The 24,919-nt window shown below is 36.0% G+C and overlaps 2 protein-coding genes across 3 annotated transcripts in view; both read right to left on the bottom strand.

The window, feature by feature from the left end:
* fam162a (family with sequence similarity 162 member A) overlaps positions 1-15,162 on the bottom strand; it is a 155,805-nt gene extending 140,643 nt beyond the window's left edge. The window contains exon 1 of the mRNA XM_077244655.1: positions 15,158-15,162. The gene's annotated coding sequence lies outside the window, so the exon portion shown is untranslated. The remainder of the gene's footprint in view (positions 1-15,157) is intronic.
* Positions 599-24,445, bottom strand: sec22c (SEC22 homolog C, vesicle trafficking protein). Of its 2 annotated transcripts, XM_077244653.1 has the most exons (8): positions 24,256-24,376; positions 23,117-23,328; positions 21,579-21,742; positions 21,252-21,431; positions 21,032-21,150; positions 19,995-20,060; positions 19,681-19,897; positions 599-615 (listed from the first exon to the last, which is right to left on the bottom strand). In XM_077244653.1, the coding sequence occupies exons 2-7, from the start codon at positions 23,296-23,298 to the stop codon at positions 19,697-19,699; spliced, it is 912 nt and encodes a 303-aa protein (XP_077100768.1). In that variant the 5' UTR covers positions 23,299-23,328; positions 24,256-24,376; the 3' UTR covers positions 599-615; positions 19,681-19,696. The 2 variants fall into 2 exon arrangements, with proteins under 2 accessions (XP_077100768.1, XP_077100767.1); XM_077244652.1 differs by lacking the exon at positions 599-615 and having other exon boundaries at positions 18,245-19,897; positions 24,256-24,445.
* Positions 24,446-24,919: the final 474 nt, after the last annotated feature.

Here is a 24,919-nt window from a genome sequence, read left to right as displayed (position 1 = left end):
ACACCTCATTGCTAATGTTACAGTCTCTGTAATCATATAGATTTAAGCTTTGAATGCTGTGAAAAAAGCAGGAAATGTTTTGAATATATGTTATTCATTTATGTTAAATTTAATTGAAATAAGCATAAAAACTAGCACAGTAACACTTTTAAATAAGGTTAATTTATTAACGTTAGTTAATGTATTAACATGAACTAACAATGAGCAATACATTTGTTACAGTATTTATTAATCTTTGTTAATGTTAGTAAATAAAAATCCAGCTATTCATTGTTTGTTCATGTTAGTTCACAGTACCATTTTAATAACGCATTACTAAATGTTGAAATTAATATTAACGAAGATTAATTAATGTTGTAGAAGAATTGTTGATTCTTAGTTCATGTTAACTAAATATTGTTAAATAATGAACATTATTGTAAAGTGTTACCACTAGCACCTTCTCCACTGAATTCAATAAAATGTAAAAAGAACAGAGAGTGCCTGAATTTTCATTAATGTTTTTTTTTCTTCTTTCTGTTCCATCCTAGCAGTTTAGTGCACTTATCTGTGTTTTTGTTTGGAAATGTTCACTGCTTCAGTCGGGGATCATCCATCTGCCGAGGTCAGATTGTGCTGATAACAAAATACATGAAAAATAAAGCTTTCTGAATGCTAAAGAGACAAATATATTTCATCTGTCCCAGCTTCTCTTCAGCGTGACACAATACAAGTTTCTCAGATATATAGCCTACACTGTGAACAGTTGAAACCTGCAATGGAGCTATTTCTGCCAGATCTAACTCTTTTTATTTTGTCCACCTTTTGGTGCTTTTTTTTTTTTTTTTGCTTCTTGTTGCTCAACATCAGGGCTGTTAACAGGTGCCTATACCCACAGGCCACATTTCAGTATTCATGTTGCAAGCAGTGCCCACAGAGGGTCGGCACAACTGTTTCAAAGCTTTGAGCTGGATCAAACCTGTTTTTAAAATATGCCCAATCACACTGTTATTGAAAGAAATGTCCCTCCTTGTGAAATCTAGGTAGCGGATAACAGTTCAGTCCTTGCCTTGCCAGACAGCAAAAGCATGACATTGTATAAGAACTGGGAGATGGTAGATGATCTGGTAATGTGCTATCCTTTCAGTAGCCTACTGAGTCACTGATTTCACCCTCGCAGTCATGATTGGGAACCACAACTGGAGCTCGACCTGTCAGACAGTATCCAATCCGAGAAAGCTTGACTTGCCTCAGGCTCCGTGGTGTTGATGAGACGCATTTGAGTCCCACACACACCTGAAACTGCATACAACAATCCCCAGGCTCCTAATAAGACAACCGGAAGATTAAACTTTACGGGTGACATTTCCTGCTTCAGATCAGAACTTCCATTAAGGAAACTCAGGGAATGTCAATCAACTCCTTAGTTCTGTCAGGAAAATGACGTCTCGCGGACGGCCGAAGTATACTTTGAGGCTAACAAAGTCTACTGGATAGTGCGCACGCGTCTAAGGAGTACACTTTGAAAAGCTTGCGCGCAACTGTGCATGATAAAGAGCAGAACGCTGAAAATGAATTGCACCCAGGCCTTGAGACGCACCATGGGCTGCACGTAGCCTACAGTTTGCGTAGACGTCCGCGGACACTGATTATGGCGGGCCGATGGTCCAAAAATAGGACTATTGACTTGTAGTAGGAAGTCATAGACAGTAAAAGAATGTCACTTTACTATAACCACTAGCTACTAAGATTCCCCAATGATAAGCCAGCGGTGGATATCTATATCCTCCCGTCCTTCGGATGAGACGTTAAACCGAGGTCCTCACTCTCTGTGGTCATAAAAAATCCCAGGATGTCCTTCGATAAAGAGTAGGGGTGGCCCCGGCATCCTGGCCAAATTTGCCCCATGGCTTCTGTCCATCATGGCCTCCTAATCATCCCCATACTCATTGGCTTCAATACTGTCTCCTCTCCACCAGTAAGCTGGTGTGTGGTGGGCGTTCTGGCGCAATATGGCTGCCGTCGCATCATCCAGGTGGATGCTGCACATTGGTGGTGGTTGAGGAGATTCCCCCCTTCTATGTAAAGAGATTTGAGGTCCCAGAAAAAGCGCTATATAAATGTAACAAATTATTATTATTATTATTATATAAGCTACTCTCCTCACGCAGAGCGACTCACTCAGGACAACAAGACCATGAACGCTGTGAGCGTGTGTTAGAAATCAGGAATGGTAAGAGAACATTGTGTTTGGTACGTTTATACATCTTCAAACCAAACGAGGGTCTTCAGCGACAAATTTGAAATCCCGTCTGGCTAGCACAATTCCCATAAGGCATTAGGTCAGTATGCAGAGAGTAGGCCGTCTTTTTTGGCTGTCCGAACACATATTCTGCTTTCTGCTGTGTTCTACTTTAATTGTTTTATATGTAAACATGAGCTAAATAGATGCATTTGACTGTTGTGCCACATCTAGCTTTTTCAGCATTCTTTGAGACTTGACTCTTGTATGAGACCTGTAATATTTCACTCATATGTTAGACTCTGCTGCTTTACTCCTATTTGAATTGGTTGTAAATTGTGTGCTTGACCAATTATATGCTTCAAAGCTTTCTTTCATAGCTAAGAGACTGTTGCACAGTGGGAAGCTGTGTATATTATGAATCAAGAAAATATTTTATTCATTAATATGTTATGCTGCCACTGTTTCGCAGGCATTCATTCACAAGGCTTTTTGGGATTGCACATAAATATTTTTTTTTCTTTTGCTATGCAACGCCAAGGTTTTGATACCACACACATTCGACATTTAATTGAAGTGAATTCATGCTGTGTGGGTGAATAGAAAGGTGAGTCATAAAGATGTGCATTATATTTGCAGGAATCTAAATCACAACCATCATGTCACATATTGTCCAGTCCAGACTCTCTAAATTAGTAAACATTTATTTGTACATGTTTGCTGATGTGTAAATTTCATTATTATAATTTTGTGTGAGCCTTTGTTTGCCATCACCAGATGCTTGCCAGCTCTCCAATACAGACCCACAAAATTGCACCAACGCATGCTATTATCCTCATTACTATTGCGTTTGATGCAAAAATGTACTTTTTCCAGGTCTAGAAGTCACATTTTTAAAATTAGGTTTTCTCATATAACCAGCTTTTTAATGTTATTCAACAGGTAATGAGCAGGTGAATAAATACGAAATATCTTGATTTGCAGTTATTTCAAATTATTTGAATGTTTAACGTTCATCTTGAGGTCCCTATGAAGTGGACTATCCCATTTAAATTTGATTTAAGCCCAATGCAAAAGAGCAAGTCATTATGAGATGAGTGGATGAGCTAACAGAATCAAGCTAAGTGCCAGCTGTGAAATAATTTATGTTTTCTCATAATTTTTTTTCTACTTTAATGGTGGCTTGACATTTCCTCCCAAAGTCCAAGAAGATGCGCTCTCAGTCGGGCGGACTCACCCTGTGGCAACTCGCACAAGTTTTAATAGGTTTATGTGTTTGATTTTTCCAGAGGTGGAGAATTTCACACATGAATGGAGCAGACCTCTAACATCAAACACAGACGGTGCCCATACCATGCTCTGAGGAAGACTAGGAAGCAAAACATATAGGCTTATTCGCATCGCCTTCTAAATTAGGATGAAAACGTGGCTGTTCTGAACTGCTAGCAAAGCCAATGCTGTAATATCTATGCAAATGTAAATGGCACTCTCACAAAAATGGATCTTTTTCACAGGCTTTGATATCAGTTCTCATTATTTAAACAAAGCTGATCTGTTAGTGAGTCCATATTGTTATTCTACGCACTAGCTAGTCATGTTGTGCTTACAAAATAAACTGCAAGGAGCTGCAAAGCAAAGCTTAAGATAACCAGCAAGAAATCTACTGCGATTAAACCAAGTAGGATTCATCAACGTCTGAAGTCTTTGATAAAAATCGCACAGCTTAATCTCCATTTCTAATTACAAACCGCGTTCCTTTGTTCAGTATGACTGCATCAGGCCAATGAATTCAAATCCCTATAAAAATGAGAGTTAACTCCCTAGCTTAAAAGTTTGCTTTTAAGTGTTCATTTCAGATTCAGGAGGTAAGCACTGAAGACTTCTCTGTTCATTTTTTGTTTGTTCTTTAATGAAGGGTTTGATACCATTGCGGTACTGATAGGAAAACTCTGTCTCAATGAAATTCAAAGCTTTCACAACAACATGAAGACATGACATTTTAAAAGATATGGTGTCATTTCAAAAATTGATCTTGATCCTTTTAACCTGTTTAATGTATACAAATATTTCAGTATTACATACATTAAGTCCCTGAAATGTCCCTGTATGGAGTATTTATTTGAAGCTTAAATCCAGACACTAACTTAAGTTGCAGTGGGGGTAAATAATTAAGTGTTGCTCATAACTTAATATTAAATAGTCATTTAAATATATCATATTTCTAATATCTATATTTTATTAAGAATTTCTCAAAAGGCTTATGAGACTACAATCTTATTTGAGAAAGTTTCTGGTATAATATGTATCCACCAGATAAATTAGTCAGTAGTATCTATAAATCAGTCTCCACAGCTTTGTACATGTCATATGTGGGTGTAACTTATATTTAAGACTCGTTTAGTGGCATACAAATTATTTTAAAAGCATATTTCAAAGTTAAAGATAAAATAGAATATTAGTCATTGAGTTTCATAATGAATTTCAAATGTAAGACTCATCTAATGCTCAATATAGAGGGTGACCAAAAGTCCGAGGCCACCATGAAAAGGTTTCACTTCTAAACATCAATTTCAGACAGGTCCTTCTCAAAAAATTAGCATATTGTGATAAAGTCCATTATTTTCCATAATGTAATGATAAAAATTATCTTTCATATATTTTAGATTCATTGCACACCAACTGAAATATTTCAGGTCTTTTATTGTTTTAATACTGATGATTTTGGCATACAGCTCATGAAAACCCAAAATTCCTATCTCCAAAAATTAGCATATTTCATCCGACTTTTTGCATGTCATTCTGAAATCAAGGTGCCAGAGTCTGGAGGAAGACTGGGGAGAAGAAAATGCCAAAATGCCTGAAGTCCAGTGTCAAGTACCCACAGTCAGTGATGGTCTGGGGTGCCATGTCAGCTGCTGGTGTTGGTCCACTGTGTTTTATCAAGGGCAGGGTCAAGTATTGAGTGCATAACTGAACATAATTATTTGAAGGTTGACTTTTTTTGTATTAAAAACACTTCTTTTATTGGTCGGATCATCGGATGAAATATGCTAATTTTTTGAGATAGGAATTTTGGGTTTTCATGAGCTGTATGCCAAAATCATCAGTATTAAAACAATAAAAGACCAGAAATATTTCAGTTGGTGTGCAATGAATCTAAAATATATGAAAGTTTAATTTTATCATTACATTATGGAAAATAATGAACTTTAATCACAATATGCTAATTTTTTGAGAAGGACCTGTATTCTTTTGCTTTAATGAACTCCACAAGTTTGTCTAAAACCTGATGATGAGCTTGATCTCGGAAAGCAAGAACATCTCACCTTTTGTGCAAAGGAGTCACATGATAATTAGCTTATTTGAGTGAAGAGTGCACACTATTCATTTAATGCCATTACATGTCTTTGTTTTACATTTTTCTTGTTCAAAATGATATTTAAAAGTTTTTAAAAGAAGTCTCGTATACATGTTCACCATGACTGCATTCATTTGATCAAAAATCTAGTAAAACAGATACATTGAAAGTAATGAGTAATATTTTAAATATTATTACAATTTAAAGCAACTGTTTTCTAATTTAAGCCCATCTTCACGTTATCTTTCTAATTTGCTCCTCAAGAAACCTTTATTATTGCTATCAATGTTGAAAACAGTTGAGCTGCTTCATATTTTTGTGGAAACTGATCAATTTTTTTAAGGATTCTTTGATGAATAGAAAGTCCAAAATAACAGCATTTATTTGAAATAGAAATGCCACTTTTGATTAAATTAATGCATCCTTTCTGAATAAAAGTATTAATTTCTTTCCACAATGTAAAACAAATATTGTTGGTTTAACTTAAAGTAACCTGGTTGCCTTAAAATTTTAAGTGCATTGAAATAAATAAAAAATTGAGTTAATACAATGGAGATTGGTTTAATCAACATAAACTCAAAATATTGTTATTTCAACCACATCAATTATTTAAGTAGATTTGACAAAAGAAAACCTGTTGTAATAGCAAATCATGAAAATATTTTTTTTTATAGTGCAAAAAAAGTTTTCTTTTTGAAAAGTAGTGTAGATTTAGATTTTGAATCTCAGATCTTCAATGTGTTCTTGGCAACCTCTAAATAAACCGAAACTGTAGGGCAGAATACAACGTCCCAGAAGAATACTTTGTATGTGAGGTATAAAATATTCGTGGTACGTTAGTGTACGGTGGGTCACACTGATGTTTGTGGAGAATCATTTTTAAAACTCACATAATTAAGTCTGCAAAATGCCATAAATGTATAAAGATTTAAAGAGATATTTACTCACTTCATGCTGTTATCGACATGTTATTAGACAGAATGGCAGTCACCATTTTAATTTTGTGCAAAACTATTTATTGTTATGTTTAAAATGATTAATATTCAGTAAATCACTGTCTTTCAAACAGAACTAGGCCATGTAAACTGATTTTTTTTTAAAATCTCTATCCATTCATGATCAATGCAAAAATGTTGTTTAAATCAGATATTCACAATGCTGCCAAAGAACTGCCTCAATTAGTGTTTCCGTCTCGTGTTTGAAACAGAATAAAAGGTCTCTGCAGTGTCTCATTTTCACTGAAAGCACAATGATTTATCTGGACAAAGATTATTGTAAAAAAAAGATGGAGATGGTACAGTACCGGACATGGTTCTTGTTGCTCTTTTGTGTGCTGTGCAGGATCCCTTCCTTTGGTCTTATCTGAATCATGAGGCTGTGAATAACAACAATTGACACTCGGTCACCAAGCATCGTGGGAATGCCATTAATAGAAGCTTATTTGGTGAAGATGCTCATTTCAGCACTAGTCCAGATGCCAGCTGAGAGCCGTGTCAAGTGCGTTTCCAGTACAAATGCATTTCACATGGACCAGTCAAGTGTGGAAACTGTTATGACAGTCTTGGACACACATGTTAACCTATGGAAAATCCATTTCCTTTTTCTGATTGGTGCATGTGTGCATGAATGAACTTACAATCACAAGTTGGAATGTAATACATATATGTCACAGGGGGAGAAAGAGGTCACAAATAATTCCCTACAATTCTGAATTTGAATAGCAAACACTTGATGGCAATGTTCAAACAAAAGTTGTTCAAACAAAATTGTTTTCTCATATTGAATAAAACATCAGATATGGGTGAAGCACAAAGCAATTTACAGTAGGCCTATGTGATAGAGCCAGGCAAGCTAAAAAAAAAACTATCAACTATCTCACCAAACCATTAATCCTCAGATTAATGATTCATGTCCAGTATGTCTTTCTCTGAGGACATCCACGTTTATCATTCAGAAAGAATGTTAACATGTTGTTAATCACCATTTTGTTAAGACAGTGTGAAGGGTCTAAGTAAACGTTTAACTTTGAGGAGGAAAAAGCGAGGCACATTTTCAGTAAGGCTAACTTCCTTGACAATTTCTGAGAAAAACAATGAAGGCATCTTTCCTTATTATAGAATAAGGGCCGTTCACTCTGGGGACTGTAACGACAACTAACTATAAAGTTTTAATAACCATTCTAAGGCTTGTTTACACCAGGAATGATAACTTCAATGATAATGATGAAGATAAATATGAAAGAATAGCAGAGTCCACACCCAAACTGTAACAATAATGGCACAGAGAAACAATATAGTTTAAATCACTTTGAGAATGATTTTTTTCCAGCTGATGAATGAAAAAAAACATTGACAGCCAATCAGAATCCATTAAGTTTTAAGAGCGTGAGCATTTAAGCAGCAGACGACATAACAGCAGCCTGCGTAAGAAATAGTTATAGACAGTTATCTTTTAGTTATCGTTCTTGGTGTGAATGGGCCTAATTATATGGTTAACGGAAAGTCCAGACCATAACTATAAATAATGGCACAGCAATATATCGTTGGTATCACTTTCAAAAAGTTTTATACATTGACAGCCAATCCGAATCCATCATGCAGCAACAACCTACACCAGGGCCCTGGATATCATAGCTATGGTCCTGGTGGAAGCTAATTTAGTTTTTCTAATTGGCCGAGTGCAAGAGGCTGCTCACAGCAGAGCCAATAGGTGGAGCTTGACGTCCAGCTTCCCTTCTTTGGACGTAATGGGAGGAGCTTGAAGGTCCAGCTACACCCTGACCCTACCCAAAACCCTATCCCTAAACCATAACCATTTAGTCCACAGTGGTGGAGCTTGACGTAATTTGGCTCTGCAGTGACTTGCAAATGGACACCAATAGCGTCTGGAATTTTCTCCTCTTGTATTCTTTTTTTTATTTTTTATAACATTTATTTCTCAAACACCGTACACATACCCTATCATATGCATACAGGTTGTATAACTAATTTAATCACAGACTCATTTGCTCAAACAATTAATAAAACAAAAACTGATTAATTCAGGAATGAAACAAGTGAGTAATTGAATCATTCACTCAACTGATTAGTTCAAAAACAATCATTAATTTAGGAACATACCACGGAACCACCACTGTTTGCCTTTGTTTTTGTTGGTAGAACAAAAAGAGACAAATTAACCTGCAATGTTCTTTAAAATGTACGTTATTCAATATCATAGTCAAAACTGTCCATTCTTATTTTATTGAAATATTGTGGTATTTATTATAAATGATTTATCCTCGCACATTTTTTTTTAAATCCACATGCCCTCATAATCTTTCAAACAAAATAAGTTCCCATCCCTCATGCAAGACATCTCTTCTCTGATGATGTTTACTGGCACGAGGGCGCGACAAACTGTCACTCGCATGACATCACTGCAATAGCAAGCAACAACCATCCAATCAAATCCTAATGGACAAAATCAAATCCCACCCTACATTTTTTCATTTGAGAAGCAGTTTTACTCAGATTTACGTCTCAATAGGGAAGAAAAGACTACTGCAACTTAAATTTCATCTGAAGCAGTGTCACAATGGCAATTGTGATCTTGTTCCGATGGTGCTCTGAATAGGCATCTTAAACTTCTCCGGAAGGAAAAGAGATGTTAGTTGCTCTATGACTACGCCCTCAAACCAGACCTGTGAGCACCAAAAGTAGAATCAGAACACCGGCACTGATCCTCTCATGCTTGTTTAACACCGAAATGAAATGGATCAGTGCAGTAGAGAGTGATCTGGGTCAAACCAAACATCTGCACTAATCTGTTGGACTGAAGGTGACTGTATACTGCCAAGCTTTCAGTGCACCATTGCCAGGCAAGAGACAGCAACACTTGGAAGTGTAATGCCTGCACTGTTTTTCTTGTCCAGCATTACTCAGTGACCTACACCATTTTCCTTGGTCAGTATTGCCACTCTAAAAGGCAGCATTACTCACAAGATTTTCCTAATCTCCGTAAATAAAGATCATAGCCTAAGAGGATGGACCAACAGAAGTGATAAAAGGTCCAAGATCTCAACTTAAGAGCTGAAAAATTTTAACATTAAACCTCACTATCATATAATGCCAACAGCAGCTCTTATTTACACACAACAGGTCATATGTTCAGTTCAAAAGACAGGGTATGAAACCTACCTTTTTGTCTTTGATCTTTACCTAATCTTTACTTTTACCTTATATTAAAGGTGCAGTGTGTGACTTTTAGCGACATCTAGCGGTTCGGTTGCGAGTTTACACTAAGGGCTCAGCCCACCGCTCACCCCTCCCTTTCGAAGAAGCTACGGTGGCTAAAACGGGACAAACATCGTCATCTGAGTTGGCAGAGAATAGCCAGAGTAAACCAAGTTTCTGTACCACAGTCCATTATAAACCACATCATGGATAAAGTTTACAAAGCCATAGTCAGGTGAGGATCAAGGGTCTTAATACGTAATATAATAATAGTAATTAGTTGATTGTCTCACGAACGTAACCAGCACATTTCTCCCCACATAGCAAACCCATAATACAGCGAGGGAGAAGAACCACATGAAACTATGCAACTATATATTCTTTCTAACAGGGTAGTAAAAGTTTAGCTGGCTAACATGAGCTGTTACTGTGGCTGAGCTGGTTAAAGCCTTAAGCCTTGTTTATACTGGACGCGTCCGCATGAGCCCAAAGGTGCGCGCGGCAAAAATGGCATGATTGTAACAGCGCGCGCGCCTCCGCATCCCCTAGACACCATTTACTACACACAATAGGCTTTTTGTCTCTGATTTTGGAAACTCGATCGACTTAAAATGCTTCCAAGTTCGACGGGTTGGTGATTCCTGTAACTGTTTTACGGTCAATGACAAGAGTACTAATCAGCTGTCTCACGAACGTAACCAGCACATTTATCCCCACATAGCAAAGCCATAACACAGCGAGGGAGAAGAATTAAGTTACATGAAACAATCCAACTACATATTTTACACCACTGACAAGGGAAAAGTCACTACTCACGGTGTTTATGGCTAGCTTCTAGCTTTCTGAGATGTACGCTGTGTCAAGGACTTCAAGAAATATAATTACTTTGACCCGTGATAGGCGATGCTAAACGGCTAACATTCCAATGACGACCGGCAGCATGAGCAAGTTGTCAAACTGATAAAAAGCTATTTATGTAACACGTCACACCATAAAAGTATAAATAAATGTTTACCTGCTCAACAAAAAGTCAGCCGTGTCAGCGTCGGTCTTCAGTCTCAGATCTCCCTGAAGCTTCCTCCAACGGTCAATGGTGGACCCTATATTTGTCCTACTCAAAGTTCAGCGTTCTTCACATTTTTTTTTAAATCTCTGCTCGTTCCTCTAATGACCTTCTCTTTCGTCCTAACTTTACTGTAGAGGCAAGCAGGGGACGCTTGCTGCTGTCTTTTTTTTATTTATCCATTGCTGATATGCTACTTAGCTAGCTACCATAGACTGTCAGCTGCTTACACGCGCAATTTCATGTCGCAGGAGGGGGGCGGGTGCGGTGGGGTGGAGACGCGAGCGCCAGGCGGAGTTTCAAGTGGAGCTGGTAATTGGATGAGAGCAGTTGACCAATGTAAGCTGTCCGGCCGGACAGCTTACATTGGTCAACTTTTTTGCGGCTCTACAGCCAATAGAGTGAATGGATTTTTTTCATTCTTTTTTCTATTCATATTGTTAGGATTGTACTATATAACCATAACCAGCATCTAAACGAGGATATTAATAATTAACAATCTTTGAAATCGTATACCCTAGTTTTAAGTAAGTTCTTTATACACCACTGAACACATAGTTATGGATGTCATATTGCATTTCTGTTAATAGATACTCAAAATTTTTACACATTGCACCTTTAAACACATAAAGATTATTGAAAAATAAACTAAACCTGTTTAATCCATGTTCGTAACTGCACTGTTGACAATCATCTGACCCCATAAAATGTGCACAGCTCCCTCAGCCTATAACGCACTATAGTTTTATACTGCCACCCAATGTTCTGATACATATATTACAACCCTACAAACACCATCTGATATGAATGTTTATAGTCACATCAATTATTACAAGAAAAATATCCGCTCCAAGGCGATTACAAAATTTCAAAACAATATAATTAAACTTTTATGGTCATAAGATATTCTGAATGTGAAGCTGAGACATTCTAAAACATATAGTTTGTTTGGAAACATTTAGGCCTAGGGCCTGTACCATGATGGTAGTTGAACAAACTCAGGGTTACAGGATTAGTTTCGAGTTGACAAAACCAAACCAATCCAACCAGGCTTTGTTGGTACCATGATGCTGATCATCAACTTTCTCTGTCAACTCAGGCTTTGATCCTGAGTTTAGAAGTTTAGGTGTGACATCAGTAGCAAACAGCCAATCACATGCCGAGAAAGAGTGAAACTGCGATTCATTTCTCACGAGAGAAGCGGCACAATAGTCTCCTTTATCTTCTGCAGAATATTATGAGATTAAAAAATATTAACAATTTAAACAAATTTACACAGCAAGAAGAAAATAGTGGTCTATGATAGAGGAGAACTAAAAGAAAAGTCTTGCACAGTAAATGTTTATACAGTTGATAAAGGTATAGAGAGAATTGAACATTTAAGCTCACATGTATTCATTTTATAGCTTTGTCTATTGATTTTAAAACATATTTATATTACCTTTATACATTAATTAATTTAAACTGTGTAATAATGATTTATAAACTAAAATTGTACATGTGTGATCGATTAAGGGTATAATTACATAAATAATATCTATATAATACAAAATTATTATTCTAAATAAACACATAGGCTACTAAAAGCCAGACGATTTTGTCTTTAAAAATCATTTGCTGTAATGACCTTTAACTTGGAGTAGAAACAGGTGGAGTGACTTTATCGCATCAGACATGTGTCACTTTGCTCACAGCTGATTGTTCCGAGTTCAGTTTGCAACCTCTTACCTGGAACATAACCTGCCCCAGACCAGGTTAGCTGTGGAGTTACTATGGCGATGAACACCACTAAAAGCCAAAGCACTTTAATGGTGCCTAAACCCAGGGTTGGCACAAACTATACTAAAACATACCTGGCTAGCCACCTATACCGGCTTCATGGTATAGGCCCCTGGTTTCACAGATAGAGCTTAGATTAAGCCAGGTCTTAGTTAAATTAAGACATTTAAGTAGCTTTTATAAATGTGCCTTAGAAGAAAAAAAACATTACTGGTATGCATCTTGAGAAAAAACAATGGCACAGACATACTTTCAGATATGTCAGTTAAGTTGCTTTCAGTCAAGAGCCCAACTAAAGTAAACTCTGGCCTCTAAAATGGTGACCTAAAAATGGCAACTCTTTCCTTCAGTGATTCTGATTGTTAATATCAGATGTCTTCACTAAGGGTCAATCATCATGCAATTAATCACTTATCTCGTTAACTTTAAGATTGCTTTAGTGTTAATTTTAACACTCTTGACTTAAATAAACTCTGAGGACAGTCAATTTAACACTTTTTTTTTGTGTGAACCTGCAGTGTCAACATGAATGTTTCTGAAACATCTTAGGATATTTCAGCTAATTATCAAAAAAAAAAAAAGAATTTAAGTCAGCTATAAGTCGTCTAGGCCTAATTATTTTCTATTTAAAAAAATTAACATACAGTACATAGCTTCAACCAGTAAAAAAGCTCAAGCAAATCTTTTTTGCCCAACAGCCAAATAACACACAGTGTACTTATAATGTTCAGCTGCTGATTTATATGAAATTTCTGAATCTGTTTTAGCCACAACCAAGTTCCAACATGTGAATAGTGCACACAAATCTGCTCACATTTTAGAGGACCTTAGGGTACGTTTACATGACAACGATGCACTAAAAACTAAACGTTTTTTCTTTGTACAGATGACAACAGATCCGTGAAAACGACTAAAAACGCTGTATTATGCATGCCAGACAAGTAGTTGGCAGAGCACTCGCGCCAAACGCGCATGCCTATAGATTAAACATGTAATAAGCATTCACAGATTCACATTTTTGTAGTTTAAATGTAGATGATAGCGTTATCGGTTTCAAAAACCGTGCACTTTGAAACCCGTTTTCAAAAGTTTGCGTTTTCAGGCCACCAAAACGCTGTTGTCATGTAAATGAATGGCCAAAACGCATAAAAAGTTTTCTGTTTTTAGTTGAAAACAGTGTCCTGTAAACGGCCCCTTAGTTGGTTGCTGGAGGTTCCTGTTGAAGAAGTTAAAAGAGCAGTTTCCAGTGAAACAAAACCAATTCAAATGTCTATCTAAAAGTGTTTGTCCATTAAGCAGAATATAAGACGACAAAATTGCCATAGTCCTTGATAAAAGAAAAAGTTTTAAATGTATGCATCATCTGAATCAAATGTAGGATGTAAGACAATATTGGTCTTAAGGTACTATTGTAACTGTTTAAGTAATAACCTCCAGCACCAATTACAGTTCACTGACGAAGAGGATTTATAAAAACATGGGTCACAAATGCATGACATACAATTAATCTAAATTCAGGTTTTATCTTTTGTGCAACTAAACAATTAATCTACAACATGAAAAACTATTATTATAAAAATACTTATCTCATAGATTCAACAAACACACTTTGTGTATTATATGAGGAGTGAGTAAATATGTATCCATTAAAAACCTTCAATAACCTTTAATCAAATTCTCATTTTAAATGTAAAAATGTATCAAGAACCCATGATTGCAAATGGAACATGTCACTTTACCTTGTCATGCTATCCTGAAAAGAAAACCTATAATCAGTGAATAGAAACAGAGCCCTTAGAGCACTATTATTACAATTAGCATTAAATTGTTTAGATTGACACTTTAAAATGATCATACATACATTCTCATTCCACATTCCATTTTGATAGCTGTAATTATATAATGTAATAAGGCATTGACACATGAAAATACTGTAGCATACCACAGCACTAAATGTTATCCTGGACAAAAACTTTACATGCAAGCTGCTTCTACTACACAGCAAAATGACAACTTTGGACCAATCATTAGAAGCACAGCTTGCTGTAAACATTTAGGAATTTGACTATCGTTCAGATAATTATATTTACACATATCACTTGCCTGCAAACTACTTCAGATGAACTTAAATTATTTTTTCATGTGGATTGCTTGAGGAATAATAGCAAGTGTATGACATTAGCAATAAACAGAAATGTAGTGTACAAACTAGTGCTGTCAAATCAATTAACCGCGATAAATCACATCTAACATAAAAGTTTTGGTTTACATAATATGTGTGCGTGTGTGTAAATATAATTATATATATATATATATATATATATATATATATATATATATATAAAATGTATAATATATATATATATATATATATACACACACACACACTCACCTAAAGGATTATTAGGAACACCTGTTCAATTTCTCATTAATGCAATTATCTAATCAACCAATCACATGGCAGTTGCTTCAATGCATTTAGGGGTGGGGTCCTGGTCAAGACAATCTCCTGAACTCCAAACTGAATGTCAGAATGGGAAAGAAAGGGGATTTAAGCAATTTTGAGCGTGGTATGGTTGTTGGTGCCAGACGAGCCGGTCTGAGTATTTCACAATCTGCTCAGTTACTGGGATTTACACGCACAACCATTTCTAGGGTTTACAAAGAATGGTGTGAAAAGGGAAAAACATCCAGTATGTGGCAGTCCTGTGGGCGAAAATGCCTTGTTGATGCTAGAGGTCAGAGGAGTAATGGGCCGACTGATTCAAGCTGATAGAAGAGCAACTTTGACTGAAATAACCACTCGTTACAACCAACCGAGGTATGCAGCAAAGCATTTGTGAAGCCACAACAAGCACAACCTTGAGGCGGATGGGCTACAACAGCAGAAGACCCCACCAGGTACAACTCATCTCCACTACAAATAGGAAAGAGAGGCTGCAATTTGCAAGAGCTCGCCAAAATTGGAAAGTTGAAGACTGGAAAAATGTTGCCTGGTCTGATGAGTCTCGATTTCTGTTGAGACATTCAGATGGTAGAGTCAGAATTTGGCGAAACAGAATGAGAACATGGATCCATCATGCCTTGTTACCACTGTGCAGGCTGGTGGTGGTGGTGTAATGGTGTGGGGGCTGTTTTCTCGGCACACTTTAGGCCCCTTAGTGCCAATTGGGCATCATTTAAATGCCACGGCCTATCTTTATTGTCACCATGTACCCATCCTCTGATGGCTACTTCCAGCAGGATAATGCACCATGTCACAAATCTCGAATCATTTCAAATTAGTTTCTTGAACATGACAATGATTTCACTGTACTAAAATGGCCCCCACAGTCACCAGATCTCAACCCAATAGAGTATCTTTGGGATGTGGTGGAACGGGAGCTTCGTGCCCTGGATGTGCATCCCACAAATCTCCATCAACTGCAAGATGCTATCCTATCAATATGGGCCAACATTTCTAAAGAATGCTTTCAGCACCTTGTTGAATCAATGCCATGTAGAATTAAGGCAGTTCTGAAGGCGAAAGGGGGTCAAACACAGTATTAGTATGGTTTTCCTAATAATCCTTTAGGTGAGTGTATATATATAATATATATTATATATGTGTGTGTGTGTGTGTGTGTGTGTGTGTGTGTGTGTGTGTGTGTGTGTGTGTGTGTGTGTGTGTGTGTGTGTGTGTGTGTGTGTGTGTGTGTGTGTGTGTGCTTGTCTCTTGTCTGTGTACAACCCCAAATCAGAAAAAGTTGGGACATTTCGTAAAATGCATTCAAATCAAGAATCTGTGATTTGTTAATACTATTCAAACTTTTTTTAGCTGACAAAAGTACAAAGAAAGGTTTTCCAATGTTTTCACTGACCAACATAATTTTATTTTGTAAATATGAACAAATTTTGATTTTGATGGCTGCAACACACCCCAAAAAAGTTGGGACAGAGACATGTTTACCACTGTGTCACATCACCTTTCCTTTTAATTACACTTTTTAATCATTTGGGAGTTGAGGATACTAATTGTTGGAGTTTTGCTAGTGGAATATTTGTCCAATCTTGTCTGATACAAGACAGCCGCTCAACAGTCTGTGGTCATCATTGCCTGATTCTCCTTTTCATGATGGGTCATACATTTTCCATAAGAGACATATCTGGACTGCAGTAAACAGGCAGGCACATCCCTTCTATGGTGCAGATTGTCTAGAAACCACTCAGTTTTAGCACTTGCAGAATGAGGCCTGGCATTGTCTTGCTTCCCAGGAAAGATGTCATCTTGATGGCAGTTTATGTCTCTGTACAATCGAAATATATGCCTCCATGTCAATGGTACCTCCACAATAATGCAAGTTACCCATACCATTTGCAATGATGCACCTCAATAACAGCACAGATGTTTGCTTTTGCACCTGTCGCTGGTGAAAGTCTGGTTGATCCCTTTCGTCTTTGGGACTAAGAACTCGGTGTCCATTTTTTTCCAAAATCAAGCTGAAACATGGACTCATCTGACCACAGCACACATTTCCACTGTCTTCTAGACCGTCTGAGATGAGCTCAGGCCCAGAGAACTCGCCGACATCTCCACATAGAAATGATGTAAAGCTTTCTCCTTGCGTAACAGAGATTCAAGTGCCATTTCTTAATGCAGAGTCAGAGTGTGTTCAGTGAAAAAGGTTTTCCAAATTACTCCTGACTCACATGTGGCTGTATTTAATGGATTAGCATGATGGTATCTTGTGCAATGCCATCTGAGCTCAAAGGTCACGCACATTCAACAGAGGTCTACTGCCTTACCCAACACAGACTGAGATTTCTCTGGATTCCCTGAATCTTGTGACAATATTATGTATGGAAGATGATAAAAGACATAAATTCTTTGCAATCTTGCATTGAGAAATGTGATTTTTTTAATTGTTTGACAATTCTCTCATGATATTTGGCACAAAGTGATGAGCCATGACCCAACTTTGCTTAAAAAGACTGAGAAGCACTTTTACACCCAAACACGATACCCTCAACTATTACCAATTCACCTGCTCATTGTGGACTGTTTCAAAATAGTTGGATAATCTAATTTGGATAATCTTTTTACTTTTATTTGGTCTCTGTCTCCCAACTTTTTTGGGATGTGTTGCAGCCATCAAAATCAAAATTTGTTAATATTTACAAAATACAATTAAGTTGGTCAGTGAAAACACTGGAAAACGTTTCTTTGTACTTTTGTCAGCTAATAAAAGGTTAAATAGAATGAACAAATCACAGATTCTTGATTTTATTGCATTTTACAAAATGTCCCAACTTTTTCTGATTTGGGGTTGTATTTATATATGTATAAATAAAGTATATAAAAGTATACGTGTGTGTATATATACAGTAGGCTATATATGCACACACTCACATACCTGTATATATATATTAATATATATAAATACAATTGTGGCAAGCATGACGAAGTCGAGGGCCGAGGGAGAACAGCACGAGGCCGGTGGCGTGATTTACTCATGAGCGACACATACGCGACACACCGGTCTCTCATCTCTCACGGAGGGGTTGAAGCATAAAAGGAGGAGCGACGACAGTGGAGATTGAGAGAGGTCAGGCCTGGATTTTATTTGATGTTTTGTTTTGTTGTATTATGTGTGGCGGCAGTCGACCGTGAGGGACGTCTTTTACTTCGTTTTTGTATTTGTTTTATTTGTTATTAAATTGATTTGATTTTTCGCCGGTTCCCGCCTCCTTCTTCCCATAACATCTGAACTGCGTTACAACAATATATTACACACACACATATATTATGTAAACAAAAACTATTATGTTAAATGTGATTAATTGCGATTAAATGATTTGACAGTACTAGTACAAATTTAAAATTCTGCATCAGTGTAAAATGATATGGCATTTTTATTAAGTGATAAAATATAAACAAATGCAATATTAATATATTATCAAATTAATATGATCAATATTGAACATGATCAAATTATAATACTGCCTGCTGCAAAATAAAAACACAAACAAACGTTCTAGTGGGTTTTGTCCATAGTGGTTTGAATTTCATGAAGATTAATAGTGCAAATAAATAATTACATAATATGTAAACTAGGCTCTTTAAATAAACACTAAAAATGTATACAGACTTTTTAAATAAATGGATCTGTTTTTGTTATTTTTGTTAAGACTTGCAAGCTCCTGCAACTTTTTAAGCACCTGTTCTTCTTCTCTAAATCTTGCCACTTGATGAATGAATGCATGAATGCATGAATGAATGAATGAATGAATGAATGAATGAATGAATGAATGAATGAATGAATGAATGAATGAATGCAGTATTTTGATAATTTGTTATCAGATTTATAGTCTTTGGAATGAGTATTATAGAAAGGCTACACAAAATTATCTTGTGTAGAAAATGGCATAAGACCAACATGAATGTGCTTTGTATACAAATTATAGTACTAATAAAATACAAAAATTGAAGGTATTGTGGAGTATAGCCATAACTAAACGACACTGTCCAAAAGTAAAAAACAAAAGATCATGTTTAAGCTTAAAAAGATTGAAATAGCTAATGGCTAAATTTCCTTAATTTTTTCCTTCTAAATTGCCTGATATTGAAACAAGATCACTGAATTCACTACCACACCCACTTTAGGTCAATTACACGCAAGATATGTGAATTTATAGTTTTATAACAATTAACCTGGCAACAAAATGAACCCTTCCTGTAAAAAGATTAGGTATAAATTAGCTTAAACAATGGTAAGTATTCTTATTTTGTAGCAAATAAATAAAACAAAATTAACTTAACAGAAACAACAAAATGCTTACTTCATGTCTGTTCATCAATTCCTCCATATAACACTAACAATATGTCATTAACAACTTGATTGTATTTGAAGACCCCAGTAAAAAAACGTCATTGCACTCGCCATCCATGTCATACAAAACATCATACCATTAGATCAAAGCAAGAGCTAAAGCGAAAATCAATGTCAGTTTACGTGAGCCACCAGTTCATGAGTAAAAAGTCTCCTCCATTCTGCTAGTATCTCACCCTACTCCTGAAGTCCTCATACTCCACAGTCCATGTTCCTGTCCAGCAGTTTGCGGTGGAGGGTTAGCAGCGTGGAGAGGCAGGCCACGGACATGTGGAAGACCAGCTGCCAGATGTTCCTCGGCCCAAAGAGAAAAGCATTGCATAAGATGATGAAAGTCAGGAGAGTGAAGGCTTTCAGTTTCTTCTGGCAGGTATGGAACAAGTAAAGATGACACTGTGTTGGGAATGAGACACAAATTTGAGTTAGGCAGCTTCGTGTGCATTTAACAGGTGTTATAAAATGCCACATGCAGAGTAGTAATGCAATTTACCTGGCAAACACAGCAGAGAAATGCCAAAAGAAAAGCCACCACATTCCACAAACCATCATAATCATCCTGTAAAAAATGGTTTCATATCATAAATAAAAACTTAATCACTTAAATAATTATAATGAATCAATTAATTTATTAATTAATTACATATCAGGAGTTATTATAGGGATTTTGTACCAGTGTTATTTTATTCTTATTTATAGACTTATAGAATTATTAATATCTTGAATTAGCTTTTATTTTTACATTTTCATGTTGTTTTCATTTTAATTTTAGTTTACGTTTTAGTACTTTGTATTTTTTATTATTTTTTAAAAAAATATCTATTTCAGCTTTATTTTCAATAATGAAAACAACTTTTAAAAGTTTTAGTTTAACAATAACAAAACAAAAGGGATATGAATCAAGATATGAATCTTCTCCATCCCAAAAAAAATGTATTACACAAGTTGCCACCCTTTTGTGGTATTCCTACATACGTCTGATAGGCAAAAAAAGAATACAATAAGTGTACAAAAATAAATGACTTTATGCTATGTCTATACAGATTTTAATAAACCGAGGATATCTGCTACTGCATGACAAGATTATTCAGTACCATACAGAGTATCAGCTGATTTAATAGATTGTTTTTTTAATCAGTATTGGCCAATACAAGATATTTAATTGCACGCTCATGCATGCCCTAATATTATATTTAGATTACCTTTGAGCCATCTAACAATTGCTTAAAGATAATCTTTAAAAACACTAATAATTTCATAACTGTTAAACGTAAACTTAAGCTAAATGAATACAAATGAATATCCATTTTACATAATATACATTATAATGCCTAAATTCACTTGAAGCATTTCAATAATCTGATTTTAGTTTTTAGTGTTTCATTTTTAATTTAGACAAAAAAGTGAATATATTTACTTTATTTAGACGGAAGAGTATACAATTTTGATATTGGCAATGTATTGGTTATCAGGTTATAACATCTCTTAAATGAACACCTGCATACAACAACACTTGGACCACAGTGTTACCTGGAAGGTGTATTCAATAAGGTGAACACCGCGTATAAGGTTGAGGGCAGCACACATGATATTAAGAACCAGTGAGAGGATCCCAGGAGCTGAGATTGGCTCCAATCTCTGACTTTGACCTTTAAAATCAACAGAGATCAATAATCAGTCAAAACATATATGCCCAACTTAAGCTGCTGCAGCCCTTATGAAATAACTGCAATTTGTCACTATAGCAAACCTGACGCAGATGCTTGTTCTGCATGCCCATTGGCTGCTCCATTGGTGAGTGCCACGTCCTCCATGGTGAGAACCTGAGGGGGGCTGGTCCTGAGGTCTTCCTGCACCTCCGCCAGGGTCACCTCCAGAGATGGACCCCCTTTCTGGTTATAATGCTGCTGGAGTTTTTGAATGGCACTATCTAAAAATTAAAACATCAGACAAACATGAGCAGCTTGTTAGTTCAATTGTTAATGTAATATCTTAAACTCAAGCTCTGTATCATATTCACGGTTTAAATACACTTAATGAATCAAATCCAATCCTATGCATTTTTCTGTCTCCTTACCAAACTCCAGAAATGGGTACGGCCTGCTTGCCAGGGTCACCGCAGAGTTGTCGAAGCATGCTGTGAATTCCCAGCGCAAGTCTTCCAAGAAGCAGAAGGCCGTGGCAGCGGGGAGACTGCATGCACATACGGTCATGTACGACACACCCTCGGATGAGAGGAAGCTACAACACACAGAGAGACCACTTAGTTAACAAATGAATTCACAGGGCGGCCACCAATTTCCTTGGCTTATCCCGGACTCTGGAATACAGGTACACAAGGCCAGGTACATTCTTATAGTTCCTGTATCTGACATGGCAACACTTAGAGGTGTAACGATACACTCATGTCACAAAATTCGGTTTGATACACTATGCTGATCTAACAATACTTTAAACAGTCAAAATAGAGTGGAATGTTTTTTTTTTAAGTCACCATGAAAACAAAACTGACTATTTAAATGGAATATTCCATAATTTATTGTCAATGATTTATTTGTGCACATCACAATTATTTGTACATATTTACCACATAGTTCTGCCTCTTAAGCTTTAATCAATCTAAGTCCCCCATATGCAGCAACATCCCTTCTCTTTTCTGATGGCGTATTTACTGGCGTGAGGGCGGGACAACCTGTCACTCACATGACATCACAGCAATAGCAAACCACAAACTTCCAATGAGCAAATAATTTTCAGAAGTCCCTCCCTACATTTTTTCTAGTTCAAGAAGCCATTTCACTTGGATATACGTCAGAATAGGTGGAAAAGACTATTGTAACTTCCGTTTCATGCCTACTTTAAATGATTACTTTCAAGACATAATGATAAACTGGTCATTAAAATGCTAAATTTGGTATTACATCAGGAATGGACTTGAAAAGGCTTGTATGTTGTCCTTCTCACCCATTAACAGGGCAATGGAGACAGCAGAATAGAATTATTCATGATTCAGCTTAGCTAAAAATACAACATTTTGACGGATATGCTTGTACTGGGTCCCTGATTACATTCATTTAAAACGTTTTTTAAAATATTGTATTGTTTAAGTTATGCATTTAATTTTTCAATGATTAACAAATACAGTAACAATTGTATTGTTTATGGTTAGTTCTTGTTAGTTAATATCTTATTGTAAAAAGTTACCAATTTTGCATTTACTCATAACAATAATTTTTTCTTTTCTTTTTTTAGAGACCATGCACAATTTTTGCCATAAATGTTAAATGTGCAATCTACCGGATTTAGCCAGAGGCAAATTTTTATCCACAGTACCTTGGCAGTGTGTGACTTCAGAAGTGACAAAATAGGAAGACAAATTGATGGATGGTCAAATGTGTGACTTTCTGGGTTTACACTATTTGTTGCTAAATTAAATCTTTGCAAACTTTTATTTTGGGTGAACTGTGCACAACATTATTGCCGCTTTACTTATTCACTTTTCACTGCTCAAGAACACAACACTTCCTGGATCACACATTGTGGGTTTGAAGCTGAAGCCTTTGGTTTCCATGACCACTTAAAAACACAAAGAGACACAAACAAGAGTGCACTTACTGAATGTTGAGTTCATGGCCCCTGACTGTCCCTCTCTCTGGTAATAAACATAGGGATTTTGAGATCACTTTCAGCTGTTGCTTTCTCTCCTGAAGTTCCTTGTTATGCAGGAAATCAGTGGAGGCGGAGAGAGGGAGTCCATCCCTGACCCGAACCACAAAGGCAAACAGGATCAGTGACATGCTCCTCTGAGGCTTCTATGAGAACACATCCTGAACACCAAGCAGAGGGACCATACAGATAATTATTACAAAGTAAAAACTACAGCACATGTCTGATGAGAAGAATCTTTCAAATGTATAGCCGCAACTGTGGACGTAAACTAAACTAGCGGTAAAAAATTAGGACGCATCTACTCGCTTTAATGTTCATATTTTCACTTAATTATTGCTTATTTTGTAACACTTTACAATAAGGTTCCATTTGATAACAACATTAGAGTGAACTAACACTAAAAAATACATCTAAAGCATTGTATGTTAATTTCAACATACAAATTCATTATTAAAATCAAAAGCTGTCTTGTAAATCTTATTTAGCGGACATGGGCTAACATAAAGCGTTGTATTTCAGGAAGTAATGGTAATTAGATTAACAAATAGTGTAAAATACTGGCTATTGTTAGTTAGTGCATTGAACAAAATAAGAATTCATACATCGGCACAATGTATATGTCTAAAAAAAACTAAGTTCAAGCATTTTAGCATAAGTCTTTTGATCAAAAGATTTAAAAGATAATGAGAAATATAAATTTAGTGAAGTTTATACACGTTTTACTGGTAGTGTATGTTTGCACTCTAAAGACCTATATTATTACCACTTATTTTACATTATATGCATATTATAACAAAATATTACATTACAGTTTAACATGGTTAATATGAAATTAATTTGAACGAAAGGTACATTCATTTTATACAGAGTTTTAATAGTGAAAAGGAATCCACCACTGGTTTGTGACTGTACGATAGCGTAGCCATTGGTTCCAACTTAACTGAACCACATTTGCAAAGTTTGGATATAAATTCCCATGGTGAATCATTAAATGTGGAATTTTAATTTAAATACAGTAGTTCAAATACACAGTCAATTCTAAAAGGCACTGCTAGCAGGTGCAGCTGCGTTTTACCATCCCTTACCTTACGACAGCTCAATACATTTACAGTGATTATGTCAAACAGTTAATTAAAAAAGCTCAGGTGTATAACAACTGTGTTTTAAAAATGTCTCAAAATAATGATTACAGAGTTATTTATGATTTAATGGTCTAAAGACGCGACCGGGGCTTTTTGTTTGTCTCTCTGAATTATGGGAAACAGGAGCGTCACCGGGAGACGTTATTTCAAAATAAAAGTCTGAAGATTACTGAAGATCAATTTCAAAATGTCAAATGCTGGTTTATATGAATGTATTCTATTTACAAAGAGCATTGATACTAAAAAAATAAATAAATATGAAAATAGTAAATATATATAATATTTTAAATATATTTAATATTAAAATAAATATTAAATATAAAACATTCTTTACATTTTTCAACAAATATAGCATCAATAATATAAACTGATATAAATAATTTTAGATATTTTCAATGAAGAAGAAGAACAATTTGCAATTGCTGTGGGTTTTCGTCCATAGTAGGCGGCTGTGGAGAATCTCGGTGTAAAAAGTAAAATAGAAAGCAGAAAAGCGGTGTTGCCATGTCAACTTTTTATAAGCATCTTTGGGGTTTTCTTATATAGCGACCTATAAATATGCAGTTTTCAGGGGGATTATTTACAGAATACAGTTCCGTAAGGGAGG

This window comes from Siphateles boraxobius, unplaced genomic scaffold (assembly GCF_051911475.1).
Source record: "Siphateles boraxobius isolate OS27281-9 unplaced genomic scaffold, OSU_SipBor_1 26, whole genome shotgun sequence".
NCBI lineage: Eukaryota > Metazoa > Chordata > Actinopteri > Cypriniformes > Leuciscidae > Siphateles > Siphateles boraxobius.
This window is presented reverse-complemented; position numbering and strand designations above follow the sequence as displayed.